The 22,893-nt window shown below is 33.8% G+C and overlaps 1 protein-coding gene across 4 annotated transcripts in view; it reads left to right on the plus strand.

Annotated features, from left to right (window-relative positions):
* The window catches only part of LOC144436154 (uncharacterized), a 61,548-nt gene that overhangs the window by 18,303 nt on the left and 20,352 nt on the right, over positions 1 to 22,893 (plus strand). For 2 of the 4 annotated variants that reach the window (XM_078124857.1, XM_078124860.1), the window contains exons 3-5: positions 20,382 to 20,530; positions 20,880 to 20,978; positions 21,215 to 21,337. In XM_078124857.1, coding sequence (XP_077980983.1) covers positions 20,382 to 20,530; positions 20,880 to 20,978; positions 21,215 to 21,337 — 371 coding nt within the window. Of the gene's footprint in view, positions 1 to 2,761; positions 3,096 to 4,098; positions 4,248 to 20,381; positions 20,531 to 20,879; positions 20,979 to 21,214; positions 21,338 to 22,893 lie in introns of those variants that run through there. The other 2 variants (XM_078124858.1, XM_078124859.1) reach the window with 2 other exon arrangements.

Here is a 22,893-nt window from a genome sequence, read left to right on the forward strand (position 1 = left end):
TACAGGTATGGTATGTGGAACAAAAACAATATTGAAGAAAGGAAAACTCAACAAAACAAAACTTAAACTTCAGTATTTGCTACAGAGAGAAAATTGACTTAAAGGTAACAAGCTCCAATAAATCTGTTAGACAAGGTTTGAAGCTTAGGTTCTGCACTAGAGAGACAACATGCTGTCAAGACTGTGATGTACATACAACATGTACAATGACCTGACAGACAAAATGAGGTCAGGTAAGTCTGAATGTGTGTGTTACCTTCATAGTTTACTAGAAGTATTTGTACATGTAAAGTTAATCTTCACCAACATGCCACGTATAGTGTAGTAGATTTGTAAAGAATATGTTTGCCATTCATTGAAAACTGTCATTTAACTCGGCGCGACCTAAACTGGTAGGAACCCCTACGAGGCCTCATGAAAAGCAAGCAACAGAAGGTGCTTCCCAGAAATGCAAAGTTTGTATATCAGTACACATTACGTAAACATGTTTTGGCTGTAGATTGAAATGTTTGCATGGCAGGAAAGAAATTGATCACCACAGTAGGTATTAACAATTATACTCAATGTGAAATACTATCCACAGTTTAAACTAAAGACTTTAATAGTTCCCATCATGAAAATTACCATGACTCTCTGGAAAACACCACATAAAGTATACTTATGCAACATTTAAAAAGTTGGTAATATCAAGGTTGTTGATGTAAGGATTGTTGTTTGAGTACAAGGGGGTGGTATAGTAATTAGCAATAAGAAGTACAGTAATTCCAGTATGTGTTTCAACACAGCCAATAAGTCACATATTTGTATTATAGTGTGTATGCTCATTGTGACTGCTGTATAATCCTGGTATTTCCAGCTCTATGTGATACTCATTAATTTGTAGTCAATACCGGAACTATGAAAGATATCTGCTCTGGTCAGTTTACATTTCTTGGGTTTGTGGCTCACACATTTCTGTCAGTGGTTTTGTGAAGGGCTGTAATGAGATAAAATTTATCTGGTCATTTTGCAGGAGTTCCGTAAACACGATAATTCAAGTTCACTGTATGGTTATTTTGAATACTTTATTCTCTCTCTTTCTGATATCAAGTTCCAAAACTGTGGCATAAAACAGTCCCAAGTCATTTCTTGAGCATTTGGAATAAACCTTGTAATTATAACTATGTCTCTATTTTGCAAATATTGATGCTTCAAGAAATATATATATACATTTGCAAACACAGACTGTGTGAATATTCCTGTGTTGTATGCTTCACACAGTGTGTAGTGTCTCCAACTGTTTTAATTAAATGAAAAGGTTAAATATGCAATTAACTCAGAATTTCAAATGGACTCAATTACAAAAAAAGAACTAACTAGTTATCCTAGGACACAAAATATATTAATCAGAACCATAATTGCAAACAGAACTTTCTTGCTTCAGAGTACTAGTAGCTAGGCATCAATCAATTAAAATCATGTATCAAGAAACAACTTCTCAAAAATTTCATTCAGAGGTATCGCTGGGACTGTGGGTCTTTGAAAAGGTTGATTTCACAGTACTTGTACTTTTGACAAGATAATGATTTTATAGACTCCACTGTCTATATAGTCTGTAAGGTACACCATGACAGGGTAACCCCTCACACATCGGCTAACCCCTCCCACGGCCGGTGAGGGGGGAACGTCATGACGCATCTTACAGTCTATGGTCTATAATAGTATACATGATGGTAGGGAAGAAGATGTATGTACATGATACATAGAGAAGGTTATAATAAAAACGGTACATGTATACACAAACACAGACACACACATTGATGCATACAAATATCCATTTACTGTGTTGTGCAGCCCCCTGTAATGATGAATATGTAATAAACTTTAAAGTTTAAGAATAACTATATTACTACTCTCTGCAACACTACAAGTGTAATGTCAGGATAATGTGAGGGCTCCCTCTATACGGTAGCACAGTATTGCTTTTGTTCGTTTTAGTAATGACCATCACATGTGTTTGAGGGCGCCATTCAGATCCGCCGTCATAACGATCGCGAATCGATCGCCAAAAAGGGGTGACAGGAACACAACCATCAACACATGCAATATTTTATCTGTCTCTTTCTTTGTGTTTGTATGTTTTTTTATATTTTTATGGGACATCTTGGTGGCCTGAATTAAAGAAATAATAATATAATAATAATATAATAATTAATTGACAATAGAATATTCCACTCAGTTGAAACGAAAGACTATGGTAATATAAATCATTAGTTGTAAAACACGACGTTCGTGAATTTTCATCTATGGAAATTTTCTAAAAGAGGTGTAGAATTTCCTTACGCATGAACAAAAATACCATTTCCGTATTTTTCCATACTGCAGAAGAAATCCAACTTCTTCCATGACGTCATGGGTTACCATTAAGCCAATCAGTATTCAAGATACGTACGCATCAATATCCTTCGTGTAACCTTGATTGCCTAAACGTACAACGGCCGTGATTGGCCACATTGTAAATTCGCTGTACAATAGGTATTGTTGAGAATTCTTTTTCATGGTTGTTCAGTTACTTGACATAGAGTTTCCTTGACTTATAGTTTTTTGTACGAGGTGCTGGTGTTAACAAAATATCACAACGCCTTCGAAAATGTTGACGGCGAAAATCTAATATACTTCCGGGTTTATGTGTAAACCAATGAAATGACATGTTACATAGTGCCATAGTGGGCTTGCCCCATGTTTGTGTGTCGCGATCGATTGATCACTCCTTTGCTATAATACACATTACGAATAGCTTTCCGACGGTATGTTCATGTAGTTCGTGGTGACATTTCTCAACGCCGGTGGACCTTCTTTCTATCTCTCTTTTGACATTCCTTCTTTCAACGTGTCATCCTGGATCTTCATGGGAATAACGGAGAGGATGTACACTTCAAAACGGGTAAAAAAATGAAAAAACGCAAGGAACTTGACGCCTTGCTCGTCAGTAATGGCAAACTCCACGGCAAGAAGAAGAAACGCTCCGATACGGGTCACGAATTGCTAAGATCTCACGAATCGTCTTCTGAAATCGAAGAATTTTGTGCTGCTCCTAGGAAAACAATTATTAGGAAGTAAGGAAAATTTGAAACTCTTTAGAGGAAATTGTGGACAACGTGTAACCCCTACATGTAGTTAGCCGCAGGCTTCATATTCTCCGGACAGTTCAGTAATGGCCCCCACAGCACAGCATTGTAATACGTAACACGTTTAATATTTGTCGATGTCCAATCTGTCAGGCTTGATCATAGTTTTGCGTATATCAGATTGTGTTGTTGAAATTTAAAGCACGTATTTTGATTATTGAAGTGTACATACTTCATACGGGTTACAGACCTACGATCACAGTGAAGTATTCAACATTATGTTTCAAGTTTACGCTCAACATTTCGAACATTTTGAAATATATATAGCACCAGGGCTTCTTTCCTTTTAATGAATCGGATCATCTTAGTCATTATCTTGTCTATTAAAACACTGCTGTGGGTCTCTCAAATGATACATTGGTGAAACATAGCACCACGTCTATTCGTTGTCAGTCAGGTCGTTTATTTATAGAATTGAATGTATAAAAATTACTAGGTACACAAAGGGTAATGAGCTGTATCATCACATTGGTGGGCCTAATATTGTAAAAAAAATCTACTGTGTCCAGATGACAGTTACATATATTATATAATATATACCTTTCTCTAAAATGTTTTGATGTGATTAACAAGTAGTACTACAGAAAAGACTTATATTCAGAAGGTTTGCACAGTTTCAATATTAATTCATAGCTGTAACTCCAGTGTTCATATACTGAGATAGGACATTGCCAAGGTGATCAAACAAGCCACAGTTTCACAAAGGAAGAGTAGCTGAATTGTTCATTACAGAATGCAATATAATTGGATCAATTTAGAAAAGTCAAATTAATGTAAAATTATTAGTATGTCAATCCCATTAGTGTGTCATACCAGGGGTCACTACATGAACTGTCAAGCCAGTTTTCCTCCAAAAACCTCTCGTTGCATTATTCTTTCTCATTTTCCTTACTTCCTGATGTTTTTATTGAATCACAATATCATCACACAGGCCTGCCAGGACAAGGATATGTTCAGTTTGTTTTCCCATTTGTGCATTTGTACTGGTGGTAGCATGTATAGCAGTATGTACTGGATTAGTCTGGATGAATATAGACTTGAAGAAAGATGTTGATGAACTCAGACAAAGACTTGAGAAAGGTAAATTTGTCCACACATGTGTGGTATTACCATGTCTGGTGTATTCTATCAATTTATATCTGTGTTCATTGTGCTGTGACCGTATACACACTTGATGACGCAATATACACATATATATACATGTGTTTCTGGTTTTATATGTGTAATATATATATGTATGTCACAAGTTACATAGATGTACTATACAACCCCCAGTGTGAAAGAGAAATGGTAAGTTCAAATTTAAATTATACACAATTTTATCCCAGGCCTTGCCTCGTTCTAAACAATACAATTTAGGAATCCTGTAATATGAAAAACATTCAATTTAAGAAGATTCAAACTATTTTTGTACCCATTTACTATAGGGAAAATTCAAGCATACCAAAGTGATATTTTGGTTTTAAAAATTGTCAAAAAATTCAAAGTATTGAAATTTCCAGTTTTGAGTGAATCAAAGCCATGGCTAGCTTCTAAAATTTCCCGAACATAAATAAATATCATAGATGTCCTATACATTTGGAGAAATGTAAAAAGGGGAAGTCACTGGTATGGAAATTCCCATACTTTCTGGAAATACATCATTACATGTATGTGTGCTTCTCAACTGTCTATGGTATGACACACAGTAAGCAATCTGTTTAGTGTCATGGTATGTATAGGGATTAATCTGATTATAATCGGACGTGGTTTACTTTATCTAGTATTCTTTTTGATCAATTAGATTGATAGAATGAAGTATTTCACCTCAAGCCATATTTTTTTTCAATGCAAGTGAAGTTCAGTACATAAAATGTAGTTCATTTGTATGTGTGTATGTTACTTTTGATGACGTTGCAAAAGTAAATGGAAAGTTGGAATTTTCAATAGATACATGTTTCAACAGAATAGTGAAAGAGAGAAAAATGGCATTAAATAGTGATTTCACCAGTTGGTTTTATTCATCTGTGCATATTTAGAGTGACACACCAATAACCCACGCCATGTACAAAATGTAGATGCTTTGTGTTCATACAAAGCTTAAAAATAATCCTAGCATTGATGCATTGTCATCTAGTAATCACATTCAGTCCCAGAAAACACTAAGTACATTTAACAAAGTAGAATGGAACTCATTAAAACAAATCACCCACCACAAATGGATTTGTGTCTTCTCGTAATATGCAAGCTCAGAGTATTTTCCTCACATACATTTAGAAAACTAAATGTCCTGTTTGATTGATCTGTGATTTCTTTCTGATAAGCTATATCAATGATTTCCTAGCTTCGCTCACAATGGAATTAATCTCTTGTCATACACATATGTCTTTTACACATGCAAAAAGGCCTTAACATGTAATTGTAGATCTTGTGTACAAAAATTGAGACCTGGTTGTCCACTAATTAGGATGCAATATATTCAAGTACATACATATACAAAAATGCTTCTTTTGATGAATTTTTTGAAAGCTTTAGACTAAAGTAATGATTTGGGTCAATATACCCATTAAATGAGGTTACTACTGCACTTCATGTGTGTATACTATTACTACTGTTTTGCGATACATGTTTTACTGTTATCACATTCTAAAAAGAAAGGGTTGAGTTTCACAGTTCAGTTAGTAATAGTATGCCACTTAGCCAGAGTGACCCAAATACACAGCATGTCTGTGAGTTGAGACCAGAAGGCAATTATGGCATATACTTGAGAGCTTTTTGTACATAAAGGTATTCAAGGATATAACTTATAAGGTATAAATAGATCAGAAATCAAGATGTCTGTCTGCCGCAAGTGAATATGTGAAAATCATGTCCCTGTTCAATAAGGAATGATATTTATAGGAAAAGACATAGAAAGCTGAAACCAGTGCACCTGTTAATCTGTGATCTATGGATTGTTTTAATTATAAATGCCTTGTGTAATGCTTATAGAAACCTTAAATTAGTAATGTCTGTTATACCGTGGTATGTTGGATGCAAGAATGCATTGTCGTGGACTAAAACAAATTTAAAATTCTATTACAAAAAACAGCTACATGTATGTCTGTCATTATATAAGGATGATTTGTCAGAGTCTAAACACATTTGAAATTCTATCGTATAACTGATCATTACAATATAAAGTTTGAAGGGATAGGATTGTGAAGAAGTGAAAAAGATAAGATAATGGCATTGGAAAACTTCATAATGTCACTGCTGTATATATTTATAAATTTCAATGGACAGAACTGTCCTGTATGTATTAATATATGATTTGTGAACATGTTGAGGTTGGATGGGAGAGAAATGAGTATTCATGTCACGTGACATTTTCTGTTCAATTCAGATGTGGGAAAGCAGTTGCAGTATTGTCTATTCTAATTATTTGACATCATCGCCTGGTTATGATGTTAGTGATACTCTCATACAATGCTTGTTGGTAATCATGATTTGAAAATGTGTGTGCTTTAAACCTGATTACAACCATGATAACATTATTCAAATGAAGTCATTATGTAAATGTACATGCAGACTGTATTCTCCCCACTATACAGAAAGCATGATGCTGACGCCATCCTCACCACCCAGGCCACCATCGTCCATGCTTGTTTCTGCCATGCTTTAGAAGTAGTCTAGTAGTCTATCATTCTTCAAGTTTAGTAATCAGTGAATGACACTACTAATTTAAAAATAATATTTTCACATGAAGAGAAAATGGTGATCCAGTTGTCTGTGTATATGTAGTAAATGTAAACATGTCAGAGTATGTTTCAATGTTGAAGACATGCATATTAAATGCTGATCATTATGCAAATCATGTTATTGATATGCAAATTAGCCTCCATCATTGGCAGAACACTGTTCACACTGACTCACAGCAGAGATGAACAGTTCAACTCAGGAGTTAACACATGAAGCATGTGGAGTGTGCATTTACATATACCCATGTAAATTTTATAATAACGTACAAGTGATTAAAAGGAACTTTTGGGGAAATAATTACCAACTCGTATGCATGGTATGAAAGATAAACAGAGTACGGTACCACCAGCACCGTAAATGGAGTACAGTACCACTAGCACCATAAACTGAGTACCACTAGCATGGCATAAACAGGCTATTGACAACAAAATTAATGTTGATATCAGTCAGTGCCATTTTATGAGTCATAATGAGTGTTTCCAATTACAATTTGGTTTTGAAACTTGTAGTGAAAGCTATAAAAAATGTACAGGGTTTTACTGATAAAATTTACAGTGAGTAATATACACTAATAATCCAAAAATAGATTTATAACAATGGAGTACTGAAATGCAAAACTAGTACAAAAAATGAATATGTACATGTACATTACAAGTTAGACTTAGTATACCTACCTGTGTTGGTAAAACACTTTGAATTTGAATTTGAATCCCATATGCACAATGCCTATATCTTCTCTTGCTAAACTAGTTTATTTGAGTGCAAACAAATACCCTCTTAGTAGAAAGAAGATTTACATCAATTATAAATGCATGATTTTAGTTTGGAATGCCAAATTGTGATTTTCTTTGCTAATATAATTGTTTATGTTAAATATTTGTACAAATGTAATATTATTCCTTTACTGTGCATTACAGTGTAGTGTTGTATTTTGTACTCTACCAAAACACACAAAGGTATACTTTGAATTCTTATCAAAATATAAATATGATTGAGATCAAAGCATCATATATATGTACTTGTAGGCTGTATGAATATCTATATTATGACGTGTACTTTTTCCTCTCTTTGTGCCTGAAAAATTGTCTACATGTAGGTGTAACCAGTAACTACATGTAGCTGGACTGAAAAAGCATTAATGATATTAAATTTGATAAAACTATGCACAGGAATTTATTAAAATCAATACATGTATTTGATTTTTGTTTTGCCGAATTTCACCAATAACCTTGTGATCTATTTAACGATGTTTGTTTGATTAATATGCATGTCATCCATGCCATCATACGTTTATATTTATTTATTTATTTATTTATTTATCATTCTATATATCTGGCTATTAAATAAAGATAATATGTGAGATTTCATGTTTCTATCAGAGTGATTCATGGGAGTTACAGTACACATCATGGCACTAACAGTAGCAGCTAAACCGTGGAGTTTGTGATGAAATCAGTGCTCTGAATATCAATCACATCACAACACAACACGTAGATAAGACTACCTAAACCTGGAAATCAGATAATACATACTGATTTATAGAAAACTGTCAAATATTAACCAAAGATTATTTTCAGCTTATCAGGTACATACAATCAGAAATTTTCAAAATATACATGTAGGTCAACTCAAATTCACCAACAAACTTACATTTTGTACGTTATATTAAATTAATATAGGGTCCTGATACTCATGAGATATATATATTTTTTTTAGTTCATCACTATGTAAATTAGAATTGATGAATCTTGTTCTGTGCATAAATGATACACATGATATTGATAGCTTGAAGTGTGGGATTTACTGATAGTGTGCATGCATGTATTTTATGTCAAACATACCATGACATGGACTTCCCTCCAGAATTGCATACAGCTAAATTGTACAGGAAACTGTAAATATACATGTATGTAATGTATTAGAAGATTTCCCACCAGGTTAGTAAAGCTACACAGTCACATAAGAGTTTTGTCAAAACCTACAGTCAATGTAGAGCTTTGAGTCTGAATATCAATTTATTCATAGCACGCATTTAAAATTAATGAAATTGTATTTATTGTGTATTTGTACAAATTTATGTATGTTGACAATGGTATTGTAAAATGGCACAGAGACTCAGTGGTCACTATTAGAGATAGTCTAGTTACTAATAGGGGTTGAATCTGAAGGTCACTTTACCCAACATTAGAGATGATTCGATAACACGTTTATATATATAATAGCATCCAGACTATGTCAGAGAGACTACTGTTCATAAACCTACTTGTAAGAACATTAGTATTCTGTGATAGTGATGACAAGTTGTCCTGGGGTAAGGGTAAACAGACTAAGGAAGGAAACAGACTAAGGAAGGAAGAGTATTGGCAATCACACTATACATGATGTATGGTAATGTAATATAATGTAATGTAATACATGTATACATGTATGATAATGTAATGTACATGTATGTAATGTGCTGTAATGTCATGTCAATGTCAATGTCATGCGATGTGTTATGTCAATGATTATGTAATGTAATGTAATGTAATGTCATGTCATGTGTAAAATACATTGTATAGACCCATGTCATATAAACCAGCACCTTGAATCTTATTTGAACAGTTCAGAGGCAGTTGACAGTACTGAATATTTTATCAGCTAAAATATGCTGTTTTGTCGTATCTCCCCCCCCCCCCCACCCCACCTCCTCATGATACAGGTTCTGAATGTCAGCAAAAACCACTGTGAGACTGTACATGTACATACAACTTTTAATGTATAAAATTTAAATTTAATTTTATATGTAAACCCAAGTGAATAGAATGACTGAATAGAATACACAGTCTGTACATTCAGTTGTCTACAAATGATATATGTGTACATGTACATGTATGTATGCAATGTTTTCAAGTACCTATTAACATTACAGCATCATGCAGTCCAGATCTACATTTTTAACTGGTAATAAAACACAATGTGAACTTGTTAAGTCAACTGAGGTTTCTTGCTATACTCATATTCATAATAAGTAGCCTACAGATATGAATTCAAACACACTAATAACTAGATTAGTAATTACTTATATTAGTAGAACTGTCATCTCATCAATCACTTAATCTCTACTCTTGACAGCTTTGCTCATGAAATTTATGTGCTCATATGCTAATGGCCTGATGTAAATGTTGTGACTACAAACTCATTAAGTAAATTAGGCTCTATAAAATGAATTGTGTAGACAAATGAACTTTGCAGTCTGGCTGATAAGGCCACCATAGTTTTACTCTACAAGCAATAGGAAGAGAAACCTTGCTTGAAATAGAGACATTTATTTTCACTTCCTCTTACATCTACATCATGTATTTGTACATGGTGTGAGAGAAATTCCACTATTTATACATACATGTACATGTACATTTGTATGTGTCATGATTTTGTGTGTAGGAACACCAAAGGTAGCCTTAAAGATCTGGAGTCATTGTGTGCCATGCTCAACATATAACTTTTATATGATTGTTACATAAGTGGACCTGAAGGACAGTACCTTTGAGACTACATTTACATGTACATCATCAGATGATGAAAGGAGTGGGCTACAGATACATGCATGCATGTTTTTTGTTTTATTAAAAAAATTCATTTGTGCTGGGAATGGCATCCAGTGATTTTCTTCTTATTGAGACGAACACACCCTCCACAGTGACACACATAGTCATAGATACACCCACACTCTACAGAAATCCTATCAGGTCTGGGACTACATGACAGGGCTATGTTGCACTCTCTTCTGCATCACATTGCTGTGGAACTGTCATCCATTCAGTCCTTAGTCTAACCCAGAGTCATGGCCTAGCAGCATATATGTGCATGTAGCAATGCAAGCAGCTGCAAGCTTCATGTCAGTAGTTGTCCCCAAAGTGTTCCAGTCATTACTCCAGGAGTACTCCCAAATTCTGACCCACTCATCTTTCCAGTGAGACGTGGTGAAGTGATACAGCACCTCCTCATTGACTCTGTAGAACACTGACTCAGAGTATTGGTCGGTCATAGAAATAACCCCTGTCTCCAGTGGGATTTGAACCCTTGACCTCCCGATAACTAATCCAGATCTCTAACCACTATGTAACAATTTAGCTTACATTGTATATATTTGTATTTGTGGAAACATCATTGATTTTACAAATTTTTAGGGACTGTAATGATTATTAACAACTTGTGCACTCTTTATACAATGTACATAACTGTTTGCTTACACTTACATGTAAATTACATAGTCAGCTACATTCACATTGTACATATTATTCCATACTGTTAGATTTTTCTTCATTTTTAGCCATGGAAAACGAAAGTGAATTGACAAAATCTGTAGGTCTTAAATTATTTTCTGGCTAAATGAAGAAAACATAGTTGGGAATAAATAATTACAGATGACATAATTAATAATAACATAATTCGGGAAAAAATTTAAAAGAGAAATGGTGACATTTTGAGTGTTTTCACTTATATATCGAGCACTGCATCTTCATTTTATTTTTATTCAATCGAAGACATCGGCTTGCATGTGATGCAACTTGTATAATTTATATGTATCATGTGATTACAGTTGGGGCCTCAGCTGCATTAACAACATGGATTATGGATAGTCAACAATTAAATGTTAACCAATCATGTGATATCCTTCTAGTGTGTGCCCATGTATGTATGAATTATCCAACCTTGGACACTGATATGTACAAGCAATTCGATATACATTCTCAAATACACAGAAGGGCTAGCAAAATAAATTTTCTCCTGTCTATCTGTCTGTGACATGTTTGGTTCTTTGAATACACAGATATAACTACCTTCAGTGACATGGGATACCCCACTAGGAGACAATGTTCTCAGTAGGGGGGACCATGGTTGTAATGGCTATAGTTAAATTTGATGTGCAGACTTCTGATCCCTCTGACCCTAGAAAGTAGAACACCGAGTTGAAATTCTTTGATTTATTTCTTTAGCTGATTCACTCAGGGGAACATCACTCATCAGTCTTCAAGTAATCCAAGCAGGTGTTTGCCACCATGTTCAATGGATATTTGAAAATTATCACGTTTCATATCTCAACAAGTTTGCCAGGGATGTCTGTATTGTATCTCTTAGGGATTTGATGTGGTTTTAATACTACTTGAGGTATAAAATTGATGATTTTCTTCAAATGACTAAGATGAGATGAGAGACATACGTGTGTATTATACTATCATTTACTACTAAAGATATAAACTGTGAGGTAATTTTGCCATCAGGTTTGTCCAGTGTTACTTGTAAAGGCAGTTGTTGTTTACTTTTCTCAGTTTGTTTATTGGCTATACTATCAAATTTTAGGTGATGTCGTTTATTATAGATTACACCACCAATCTGTTGTTGTTCTGTAGAATTATCAATTACATATACATGTACATGTAATACAGTGCCATGTCAATTATTTACTGAAATCAACATGCTAATTAATTAGGGTGCCTGGGTGTAAAAAGAAATATACATATTTTGAGTTAAAACTGAAGTATTGAAGAGACAGTCACAGCAGAGAAAATTTTATTTAAAAAATGACACATCCTACGTACAGCTATTTGAATTTCTCGATTGAAAAAAAAACTTTACTTTTCAGGGTCACCCTTTAAATAGTTACATTTACATACATGTACAGGTATACAACTGGGTACAAATAAAATTAATATAAAAATAAAAATAAATTCCCTTTGATAATTTAACATGATATTCAGAGAACAATAATTTATCAAGCAACTAATTATAGTAATAAATCAAATAATTTGGTGACAAACTGCATCCTCTTGTATGTATGTAGATTTGTAATATTTGTTATCAGAATCGGTCAGTAATATGTTGTCTTTGTCAGACCAAATCAGTAATATGGTGTCAGGTTAACATACGCTATACAGAATCTCTGTATTCTTTGTCTCTTGTGTATGTCCCTTACAGTCGTACATTTTACTGTATGGATAACTAGTATCTACAATATGGGTAACCAGTACCTTATTGTATGAAAAGCTAGTTTACTATTTCAAGGCTGTGGAGCCAGGTGGTAACAAGCAAGGGTAGGATGTAGAATTAATATTATAGGATTTTATATACTGGTACCTAATCTGTATGTCAAACAGAATTTACTGACGAAAATGTATGTTGTTGTATGTCTTAACATCTTAAAGCAAGAATTGCTTAACAAAACGTAAAGGTAAATTATATATTGTGAGTTCCGAAGACGTTATTTATCTTTCCAGGCTCTTCCTTTGTTTGCTGCCATCTTCATTCCATCAGGGTGCATGCTAACAGCTACATGTGTGCATGTGTATGTGTAAGTGTTGAAAAACAGTAAATGTCAAGTGTTATTTAGGAAACTTCGTCACAGTTTGCCTTGCATGTATTTATTGACCATTTTGGCATGTTTTGAGGAACTCTACCCGCCCCACCCCCTCCCTCCTCCTTCTCCTCTACCTCCTTTGCTACATTGCATCGTCTACATTCTGTATGTCGGTGTTGATTAACAAATTGAAATGCTATAAAGGGTTGATTTAGACTACCCCTCTCAGGTTGGCTGCCAAATTTATTGACCATCTTTGCATGTCTATCAAAAAGTCTCCACACACACCCCATCCCCCCCCCCCCCCCCCGGTCTCCACCCACCCACACCCCCCCCCCCCCACACACACACACACACACACACACACACACAGGCATCAGCATCATCAGCAAGCACTGCCCTGCAGCTATGTACAGAATCATTGTAACCCTGACTCTGGGAAAACCTCACGTGGATTTTTGTAAGTAGCAGTGTGAATAATTCACTAGCTTTCTAATCACCTTGTCGCATGGCCATTTGGATGCATTAGTGATAATGCCCTAGCGATTTATGTAGATCTTGTAGCCATGGTTTCCTGTTGATGTTATTGATGCAGAACAGTGCTAATATTTACATCATGTCATACATAATCATATACCAGTTACTGCATTTAGTATAGTTTTTCAGACAAGTACATGTAATTCGACATTTTCTTGGCAACATATACATTGTAATTGCTATACAGCTTGACAGTTGTATCCAAGAGTTGATATACAAAGTAAATTAAATTGGAATATCAATGTACGCGCATTCACATTTCTGTATTCACTTAAGTCACAAACCAAATATCCACTACATTGTAATTTGTAAGTTGTAGTTGTAAAAGGAACATTCCACTTCATACAAATATTATGTACAATGTATGTCATTTAAAAAATGATACAAGTGTTTGACTTCATACATGATTGTATACAATGTATTTAGATATATTAGGCCATACAATAATAGAAATATTTCATTGATATGATAATATATTTGCATAACTAGTACTATTATACTTTCTATGGAATCTTATCATTGAAGTTTTGTATACAAGTTGTTTAGATACATGCAGATAATAAATGCATGGAACATACATATTACACTTCACAGGTGCATGTATTCCCATGTCTCTCAATTTTAGATACACTGACCTGTACATGTAATTACATGTACATGGTGAATACAGATATCAGGCATAATGGCATGTACAAAAACTCTACAATTGTATGAGACTGTACATGTTTATGTTCAGTAGTGACACTTATTTAAGTTATTAAGGTCAAGTCACTCCTGTCTAAAACAATGCAGTAAACTGCCTAAATCAGAAAAACAAAACACTGAATGGAATGTCACCCATGTGGCAATAAGAACAATATTAATAATAATATTGATAATGATAATGACAAAAAGTTATAATCTCTGCAAATACATCTCTAGGCTGTATACATACATACATATACATTTGTTGTATACACTGGTTATGGCAGGAAATTAATGATACAAGGAAGGTGATGTCCTGTGTACAATCAATATGGCCATGGATACCATTAGAAAGTCAATATGGCATTGACTTGAAAAAAGTTTTGTTAGGGTCATACTGCAATCTAAGTAAAACCTGATTTAGACTCTAGGGTTTGATTTAAACTTTTATTTACAGTATTTCATATATGTAACATTGGATCGTCAGTGACCATGTACATGCACATGTAATAAATGCACGTTTGATAAGTGTATGTTCCATGCTCAAGACACAATTCATTTCAATGACCCATAGCATGGTACATACATGTAGTCTACTACACATGCATGTTAATACATTTCCATAGACATGTTAGCTTTGTATGACAGCCATTGAATTCATTTTGTATTTATTGATTTACAAGATGATTAAAAAATAAAAAATGAACGTATTGTGTTTATCACGTTGCTCATTGAAATATGCTGTTTTATTTAATGTAGTTGTATATAGGTAGATTGACACATGCCATCATATTCACTAAAGTCATTTATTTTACTACCAGTACATACATGTATAGTTACACCTACAGTCTTTGTTGTGTTCGGTATATTTAGAAATTTCTTACTTATGAAAAGTTAAAAAAATGAGGATGGCTAGGAAAAGTATAAACAGTACATGCATGGCATACTAACTGATCATGATGAAGTTAATATCTGTGGACTGTATTGTGTAGCTGTACTGTGTACCTGTAAGCGTGAATGTTGTGTATAAATGTCATGTTTAGACTTTACATTTGTACATATTTGTACAAATTTATGGTGACATTATGTGCTGTATGGAAAAGAGTGTGCCGAAGGTGTCATTTTGCACAGGTGCATTACACTTTGCATTTGTCACTAAAACTATATCTCACAGATTTGTCTTGTAGTGACAGTGTTGTGCTATCTCAAGATGCTAGGCCTATGAGTATGGCACTCAAGTTTCTATGCATATTATATCATCATAAACTCAGTGTACAAATGTATGTAGTGTGTGTGTGTGTGTGTGTGTGTGTGTGTGTGTCTGAAAATATAAACTCCCTTCATATATTATATACACTGTACATATACATGTATGTATATATATATATAATATATATATACTACTCTGTATGGATTTGTGCAAGTTGTACAACATGGGTTTACCTACTGTTCACAGTGAAAGTTCAAGTACAAGCTACCTTTCAGTTTGTGAAAAAGGAAGTGAAATATTCTTCTTTCAGTGACACAATGTATGCATGTATTGTGCCAGATCAGATATGTACTTGTATAGACCATATCTTCAAGTATAATTTATTCACTTTTCCAAGGTCAAGGTCCTTACATGTATATATATACAAAGCAGACTTAAAGCAAGTGTATATACATAGTAATGTTTATGAATACTTCAGTAGACAGGTCGAAACGTTGAAACGTCGCATTTGTTTCCAATTTACCATTCCAAAGTAACTATATTGTACTGTCCTATTGATTCTTGGACCATGAACAACATAGTCTCCATTTTATTTGCTTGTTTTAACATTGAATTCATATCAGGATATACACAATATGTAGTTATCAACAGTTCCTGTCATCAAATTCACTGATCCACTTGTTTAAATGAAAATTGGAAAATGTTTTTTTTTTTTTATCTTTCATGTTCTTTATTGAAAACCCATTGAAATTATACAGTATACAAAATATATATGCATGTTTTTGTTTTGTTTTTTTGTTTGTTTTTTTTGTTTTGTTTTTTTCAACAGTCATTATACAATTGTAGAATTTCTTTGATTTTGTAGTACATGACAAAGTGGGATATCATTTTTTTGCCTGCTTCTGTTTCTTGTTTTTGTTTTGTTCTGTACATGTACATCTTGTTTCTATGTCAATTCATCCTAAAAAGAAAACCTAATTCATGGAAAATGTTGTTTTTCGTTTTCGTTTTTCCATTCATGAAAAGGAAAACAGAAAAGAAAAACGTAAAAAACATTTTTTTCCTTTTCCTTATTTTCGAGTGGTCGGTGTGTACATCCTGATTATGAGCATGCGATTCAGTTTAATATAGTGCTATATCATTGAGGCTAGGACTGTGTGTGAAGTCCAATACTACAATCAGTATTTAGTTTCAACAAAACTAATGAGTGTAGTTGTAGTCATTAATAATGAAATTGTTCTATTTTGATTAAGATATTAAATTCCAGAGATAAAATTTGTATGATTTGATATTGATGAGTAGTTTCACGCTTGAATATACATGTACTGATTAATTTATTGACTCATCAAGATAAATTATGAAATTAAAATTAGATAAATAAATAATGTGTGAATTTTGCATATTTGTCAAAATACATCCACACATTGTCCATGTATATGTTATCATCATCATTATTATTATTATAAAATATCTTTATTCAGGGTGAAACTCACTACAGTGTAAGTGTCACAAACAATGTAAGACATTGAAGGGTCAGCTTCTTTCTGTTGAAGCCCTCATAGTTCATACATTGAGAATCTGATCACATCCATTTATAATCTCAATAGATACTTCAAAAAGACATAAATATAAATACATATTGTAATAATATACATACATGTATGCGTTATTACCAATGTCCATAATCATAATTCATACAGCATTGTTTTTATCCAAATATTATAAGAGACATTATTATATGTGTACATGATACACTTACATATCTCAATACAGAAGATTGTACTGGGTAGTATTTCTTGCAAGGACTGTTGGTATGTTGATAAATCCGATATTTAACATCTGAACGTTCCATAGTTGTGAAATTCAGGGTGATTTCCGGGTGAACGTGACAGGATAATTTATTGTCAACGGCATATTTTCAAGGACAAATACATATATTATGTCATAAAGTGGTCATATTATGTATGTAATATGGCCACTTTATGACTTTCATGTGGAACTCAGCTGCACTCTACTGACCTGTCGTGTACTGCACATTCATACCTAATCAGAGATATATTTAGATGTTGTTCCCCAATATTTTTCTATGTTCAGCCAATGGAAATATGAGTGACCTAAGGGGCCTTTGTTACTATGAGTCGCTAGACGAGTAGTGATAACCCTTAGGTCACAAGTATTTTCCGGCTGAATTATATTGAAGAATAACATAACTACATGTATACCAGCAGCAGTAATAAAAAAAAAATTGGGGGAAGTATTATAATGATAATTTTAACCAGTGATGTAGATCACAAGCATTTGTTTCCTGAGTTATGTCTCAAAATATTTCTATCACTGTCAGAATACAATAAAATGTTGATAATATCGTTAATAATATTGACGTATTTAGCCAACTATATAATGAAAGGGGTAAAATTACACTTGTTTCTGTGATCGCGCAGGTTCACTCACCGCGAAAGAAAACACAAGGTATGAAAGGCAGCCTCCATTACCGTACATAAACCTGAACTTTCAAGCGGCCGTTGTACTGGGCAAACATTTCGAAGATTTTACCTTCCGTCACTTCATAGTTCCCAAATTTAATAATCTTCTGATAAATCGTGTCGTTGTTACAATCGGACTTATACCTACCAAAGATATCAACCGATTTCTGATGCCATGTACATGTAGGAGAATTGGAGCAGATAAATTTTTTCTAACTACCTTCCGAGAACGTGATTGGATATCAATGTTTACATGGTAAATAAAGAGAGCCGCTATCCGGCCATCAGGCCATAACATGTACTGCTGTTACATAAAGGTCTAGGGACAATATGCAAAATAGGTAGTTAGAAAAAATGGATCTGCTCAAATGTACATACATGTACACGTAACATCTGAATTGTTTTCTGTTATTGTTAGAACAGTTGATTGCCAAGTAAGAATTTCCTTTACATTTTTTTGTACACGTTAATGTATGTATAATAAATTATGTATTCAGATGTTTATAACATTCTTAATAATACTAAGGTTGAGGTTTGTCAAGATGGTCATGTTTCCTTTGATAAGTACAAACTGTTCATGCCTTTTACATATGCAATAAATATTACACTCAAATTAATAAATGTATAAACTCAGCTTGTGGCCCTCTAACATGGCCATATGGATGAGGATTGGGGTATTTATTTTGGATTTTTAATTTACAAAACAATTTTATCATGGCTGCTTCCTACTTGAAAAATCAATTTGAAAAACATTGACTACTTGAAAATCTGCGTTTGTTACTCAATATTGCAAAACGTTAAAGAATGTGTTAAACAGTTTGTTGTTGTACGTACAATAACAAACATTTTGCACATTTATTTTGCTTTTTCAATTTATTGAGTTACAAAAAAGGACTTGGAATATGTTGTTCCACATTGATTTTTCAATTAGGAAGCCATGATAAAAATGTTTAATAAATCCAAAATCCAAAATAGATACCCAATCCTTATCCATATGGCCACTTTAATTGGCTCCCCATTTTCACAAAAAATTTTCTCCAGATAAGGCATTTAGTGTCAGGAAACTGTCACTCCCACACAGTTTATGTGTATAATTCTGATATCATTTGCCAAGCAATAATTTTATCAAAGTTTTGTAGATAATCAACAAACTAATCTACTTGCATGTATATATACTGTATGGAGGATATTGCAAATAAGATATCAATAACTGCCTACAGCATGCTTCTATTAGTGACATTCACTACAGAAGTCATTTGGATTGTCAATTGAATTTGGTATGTGAAAGGTTCTTGTGAAATGATTGTATTCATGTGCTGCTGGGAGCCAACGACTGGAGTGCACTTCAAATGACTAATGATGTAGGAAGCAGTCGTTTTAAATAGATTTATTTACATGCATTTAGTTACTTATACTTAATGCCAGCAATCATATAAGTACATGTACAAATGTATGAAGTATATTATTGAGATGATCCAATTTATGGTGTAAAATTTGTGAATACTGTCCGATCAAGTCAGTGCTGCCTTGAAGACATGAATGCAATTTGCTCGTATCCAGTTCTCTTGTACATGTGTACACAGACATCTATGTGTAGTCAGGAAAAATTGATGAAGTAGAAATCAATAGAATTGTCTGTTATGGCTTTCAATTCTAGCTTCGGGCCTTTGAAGTTTCAATAATTTCAAATTCTCAAAATCCATAATACATTGTATATCGATCTTCTTTGGAAAGGCAGCAATCAAACCATATGTTTACATGTACAATATTTTTACCCACAAATGCATGTATCACGAACGTCCTTATCACTCACTATCACCATATCAGACTGAGTACCGTTTGCAGTAAAGTATGAGCTCATAAAATCAATGCAGCAGACACACAACCTCCATATGATGTGTCACTTGGTGATCTCAATTTTTACATTGCAGTAATATCTCACCATGTTATATTATACACACAACATGCCTTATCACAGAATGATTTTGCTGGCCACATCACACAGAAATTGCCATATTATTACGCTGAGAACTTGCTATCATCACGCAATGATCTTGCTGTACATGTATCGTATCACACAGAGATTATTACCATAAGTTTGGTGGGGAACCCCGGTAAAATGACGGGAACTCAGGTAGATTTTACCTACTTTAATACTACCCTTAACAAAAACATTGACGCATGAACATTTTGTATACTAGTTGTAAATTAATTTGAATATTGCTTTTTATCTTTTGTTACAGTTGAAGCCACCAACACAGGAAATTCAGGTGAACTTGGCTCATTGCAGTCAAACATTGAAAAACTTCAAGATGGTTTAGATTTAGAGAAAAACAGTGAACAAGAAAAGCTGTTGAAGATACAATCAGACCTTAATGGAATTTTTGCACAGGTAAGTCTGGAAAATACAGACTGGGACTAATTGACAGGATTTGAGCTTCAGTGCACCTAAGTCTTTAAATTGAAAAATACTTCAGATGACATTTTCATTAGTGAAGTTAAGCAAAGATTTTGATTGTGGCTGAAATCATGCATATAATATACCGTGCCATCCCATTAGCATGGATTTCATTTATGGAGATGCCATCTAGTGATCTCTATCGATCACACATTTCGTAAGTATATTGTTTCTGTCATGTTAAATGGCTTTTATTTCAGTTTCTTCAGACATCTGTCACTACAAATTTACAAGCTTTAGATAAATAGAAAGACTTGCCTTATTTCTTTCTTTTGTACTTTAGATTGCATACCTCAATAAAACTACAAAAGGACTGGCGGATAGTGTTGCAGCTGCCAGTGACATTATTTCAGTACCTGCCACAGTACAAACATTGCAACAGGTAAGTAAAGCTAGTTTCTTTAGTAACCATGGTAACATTCCCTACCTTCAGTCTATCCTTGAAAATGTGTACCGCATGTGTGCCTCAGGTTACTACTCACTATGGCTTTTAAAGAAAGACAGTAAAGGTGAATACACAAAGTCATGCTGCTATTCCTGGTACTGTACATGTACCAGTAGAGCCACATGATTTATTGAAATAACTATATGATATTGCTCTGTTTGATTCTGTTATAGTCTATTGCCAAACTTGGTAGTGACATTACAGGTATCCAAGCACAAGTAGGAAGTATTGAGGAAGGAGAGAGACAAAATGAAAAAGAGGTTGATACTGTCAAGTCAGATATTAGCAGTATACAGGTAAGCTTATTGTCATTGGGTCATAGTATATTACATGTATACAAATGATGGTGTAGCTATCTGTGGATGTCATAACCTTCTGGCCGTTCTCGTGTCATGACCTTTGACCTGTCTTTTTTTCATGACCTTTTGACCTTTTATGTATATATCATGACCTTTTGACCTTTGTGTGTCATAACCTGCTGACCCTGCTTTGACATGCTGACTTCTGTTATGTGATGAGACCATTAGGTTTAGAAAGAACAACAACAAGAACATAAAAATGGACAGTGCACTAAAAGAGGCAGTGGTTTATGGCAATACAGAAGTATTGTAATATGAAATGTGTAGATATTATATTACTGTACTTGGATGTCACTTTATGGGAATATGAGGGGTCTATGTAATGTAATAAATCATGTAATTTTATATCTTTGATTGGAAGTATTTTTATGTATGTTAGAGAGTATAATGTATAGGTATTTGAGCTGAATCAGCAATGACGTAATTACGGTAATCTGCCATCTGGTGCCGTGCCATATTTCCATATTTACCCGTCAGCCTGAAAACAACGATAAATGAAGACAAATATCCATACATGTATATAAATCTCGCACATATGGTAAAATGCAGATTTGCTCTCATTTTTGTAAGCCACAAATATACAACATGAAATTATGGATGTTGTAACCAATATTGCAGACATTCATTTTCTCATACTCTCATAAAAGTGAGTACACTTACCAAGTGGTTCTATGAACTAGGTTATGAAATGTGCTTCAGCAAGTCAAAAAATTACATTATAAACTAGAAACCGAGAATAGCATCAGAATCCATTTTTTTACACAATAAGAGGAAAGAAGTCACTAACTTTGCTTTCAAATTTACTCATGGATGTTTGCCTTAGTACAATACATAGGACTTATTTCTTATATTCAAGGATATCAGAAGTAATGGGAATACCACCCATGACTGTATGTTGCAGTTTATGTTCTTCCCTGGTCTTTTTAGAATATGGATTCAGCCCTATCGTTTTTATAAAAACATAAATGAAATTGACCTAGATAACAACCTGTTCTACCATTTATTACATCCCACATTTCTACCATATTTTCCAGCATGAAATCTGCACTATTTTTCTTGTCGTTATTCCAGTGTTATGATATTGACATGATAGCTACACCTCAGAGTTTGTATGATGTAGGAAATACATGATTAAATGATTGAGAGTTTACACTTTTAGTTGGGAATTCTGCTTATGTCAGCACTCTATCATGGTGTGAGTAGTACCCATAAAGTGTACTGTATGTAGTTTACATTATACATCTTTCAACATGTAAACAGTACAAACAAAACTTGTTACAAACCAAGAAAGTAAACAAATGAATTGGACAACAATTAACACAGCATGTTAGGAGTACAGAGACTTTCATTACGTTTCATCTTTGATCAGTAACAGCCTGTTCATGAAATTCTATGTGAACTTGAGATTCATTTATGAATGTGAGCTACGATAAAGATGCCATAAAATTGTTCTTATTATTAAACCATGTGTGCTATACATGCCTCCATACTTC

This window comes from Glandiceps talaboti, chromosome 6 (assembly GCF_964340395.1).
Source record: "Glandiceps talaboti chromosome 6, keGlaTala1.1, whole genome shotgun sequence".
NCBI classification, from domain to species: Eukaryota; Metazoa; Hemichordata; class Enteropneusta; family Spengelidae; genus Glandiceps; species Glandiceps talaboti.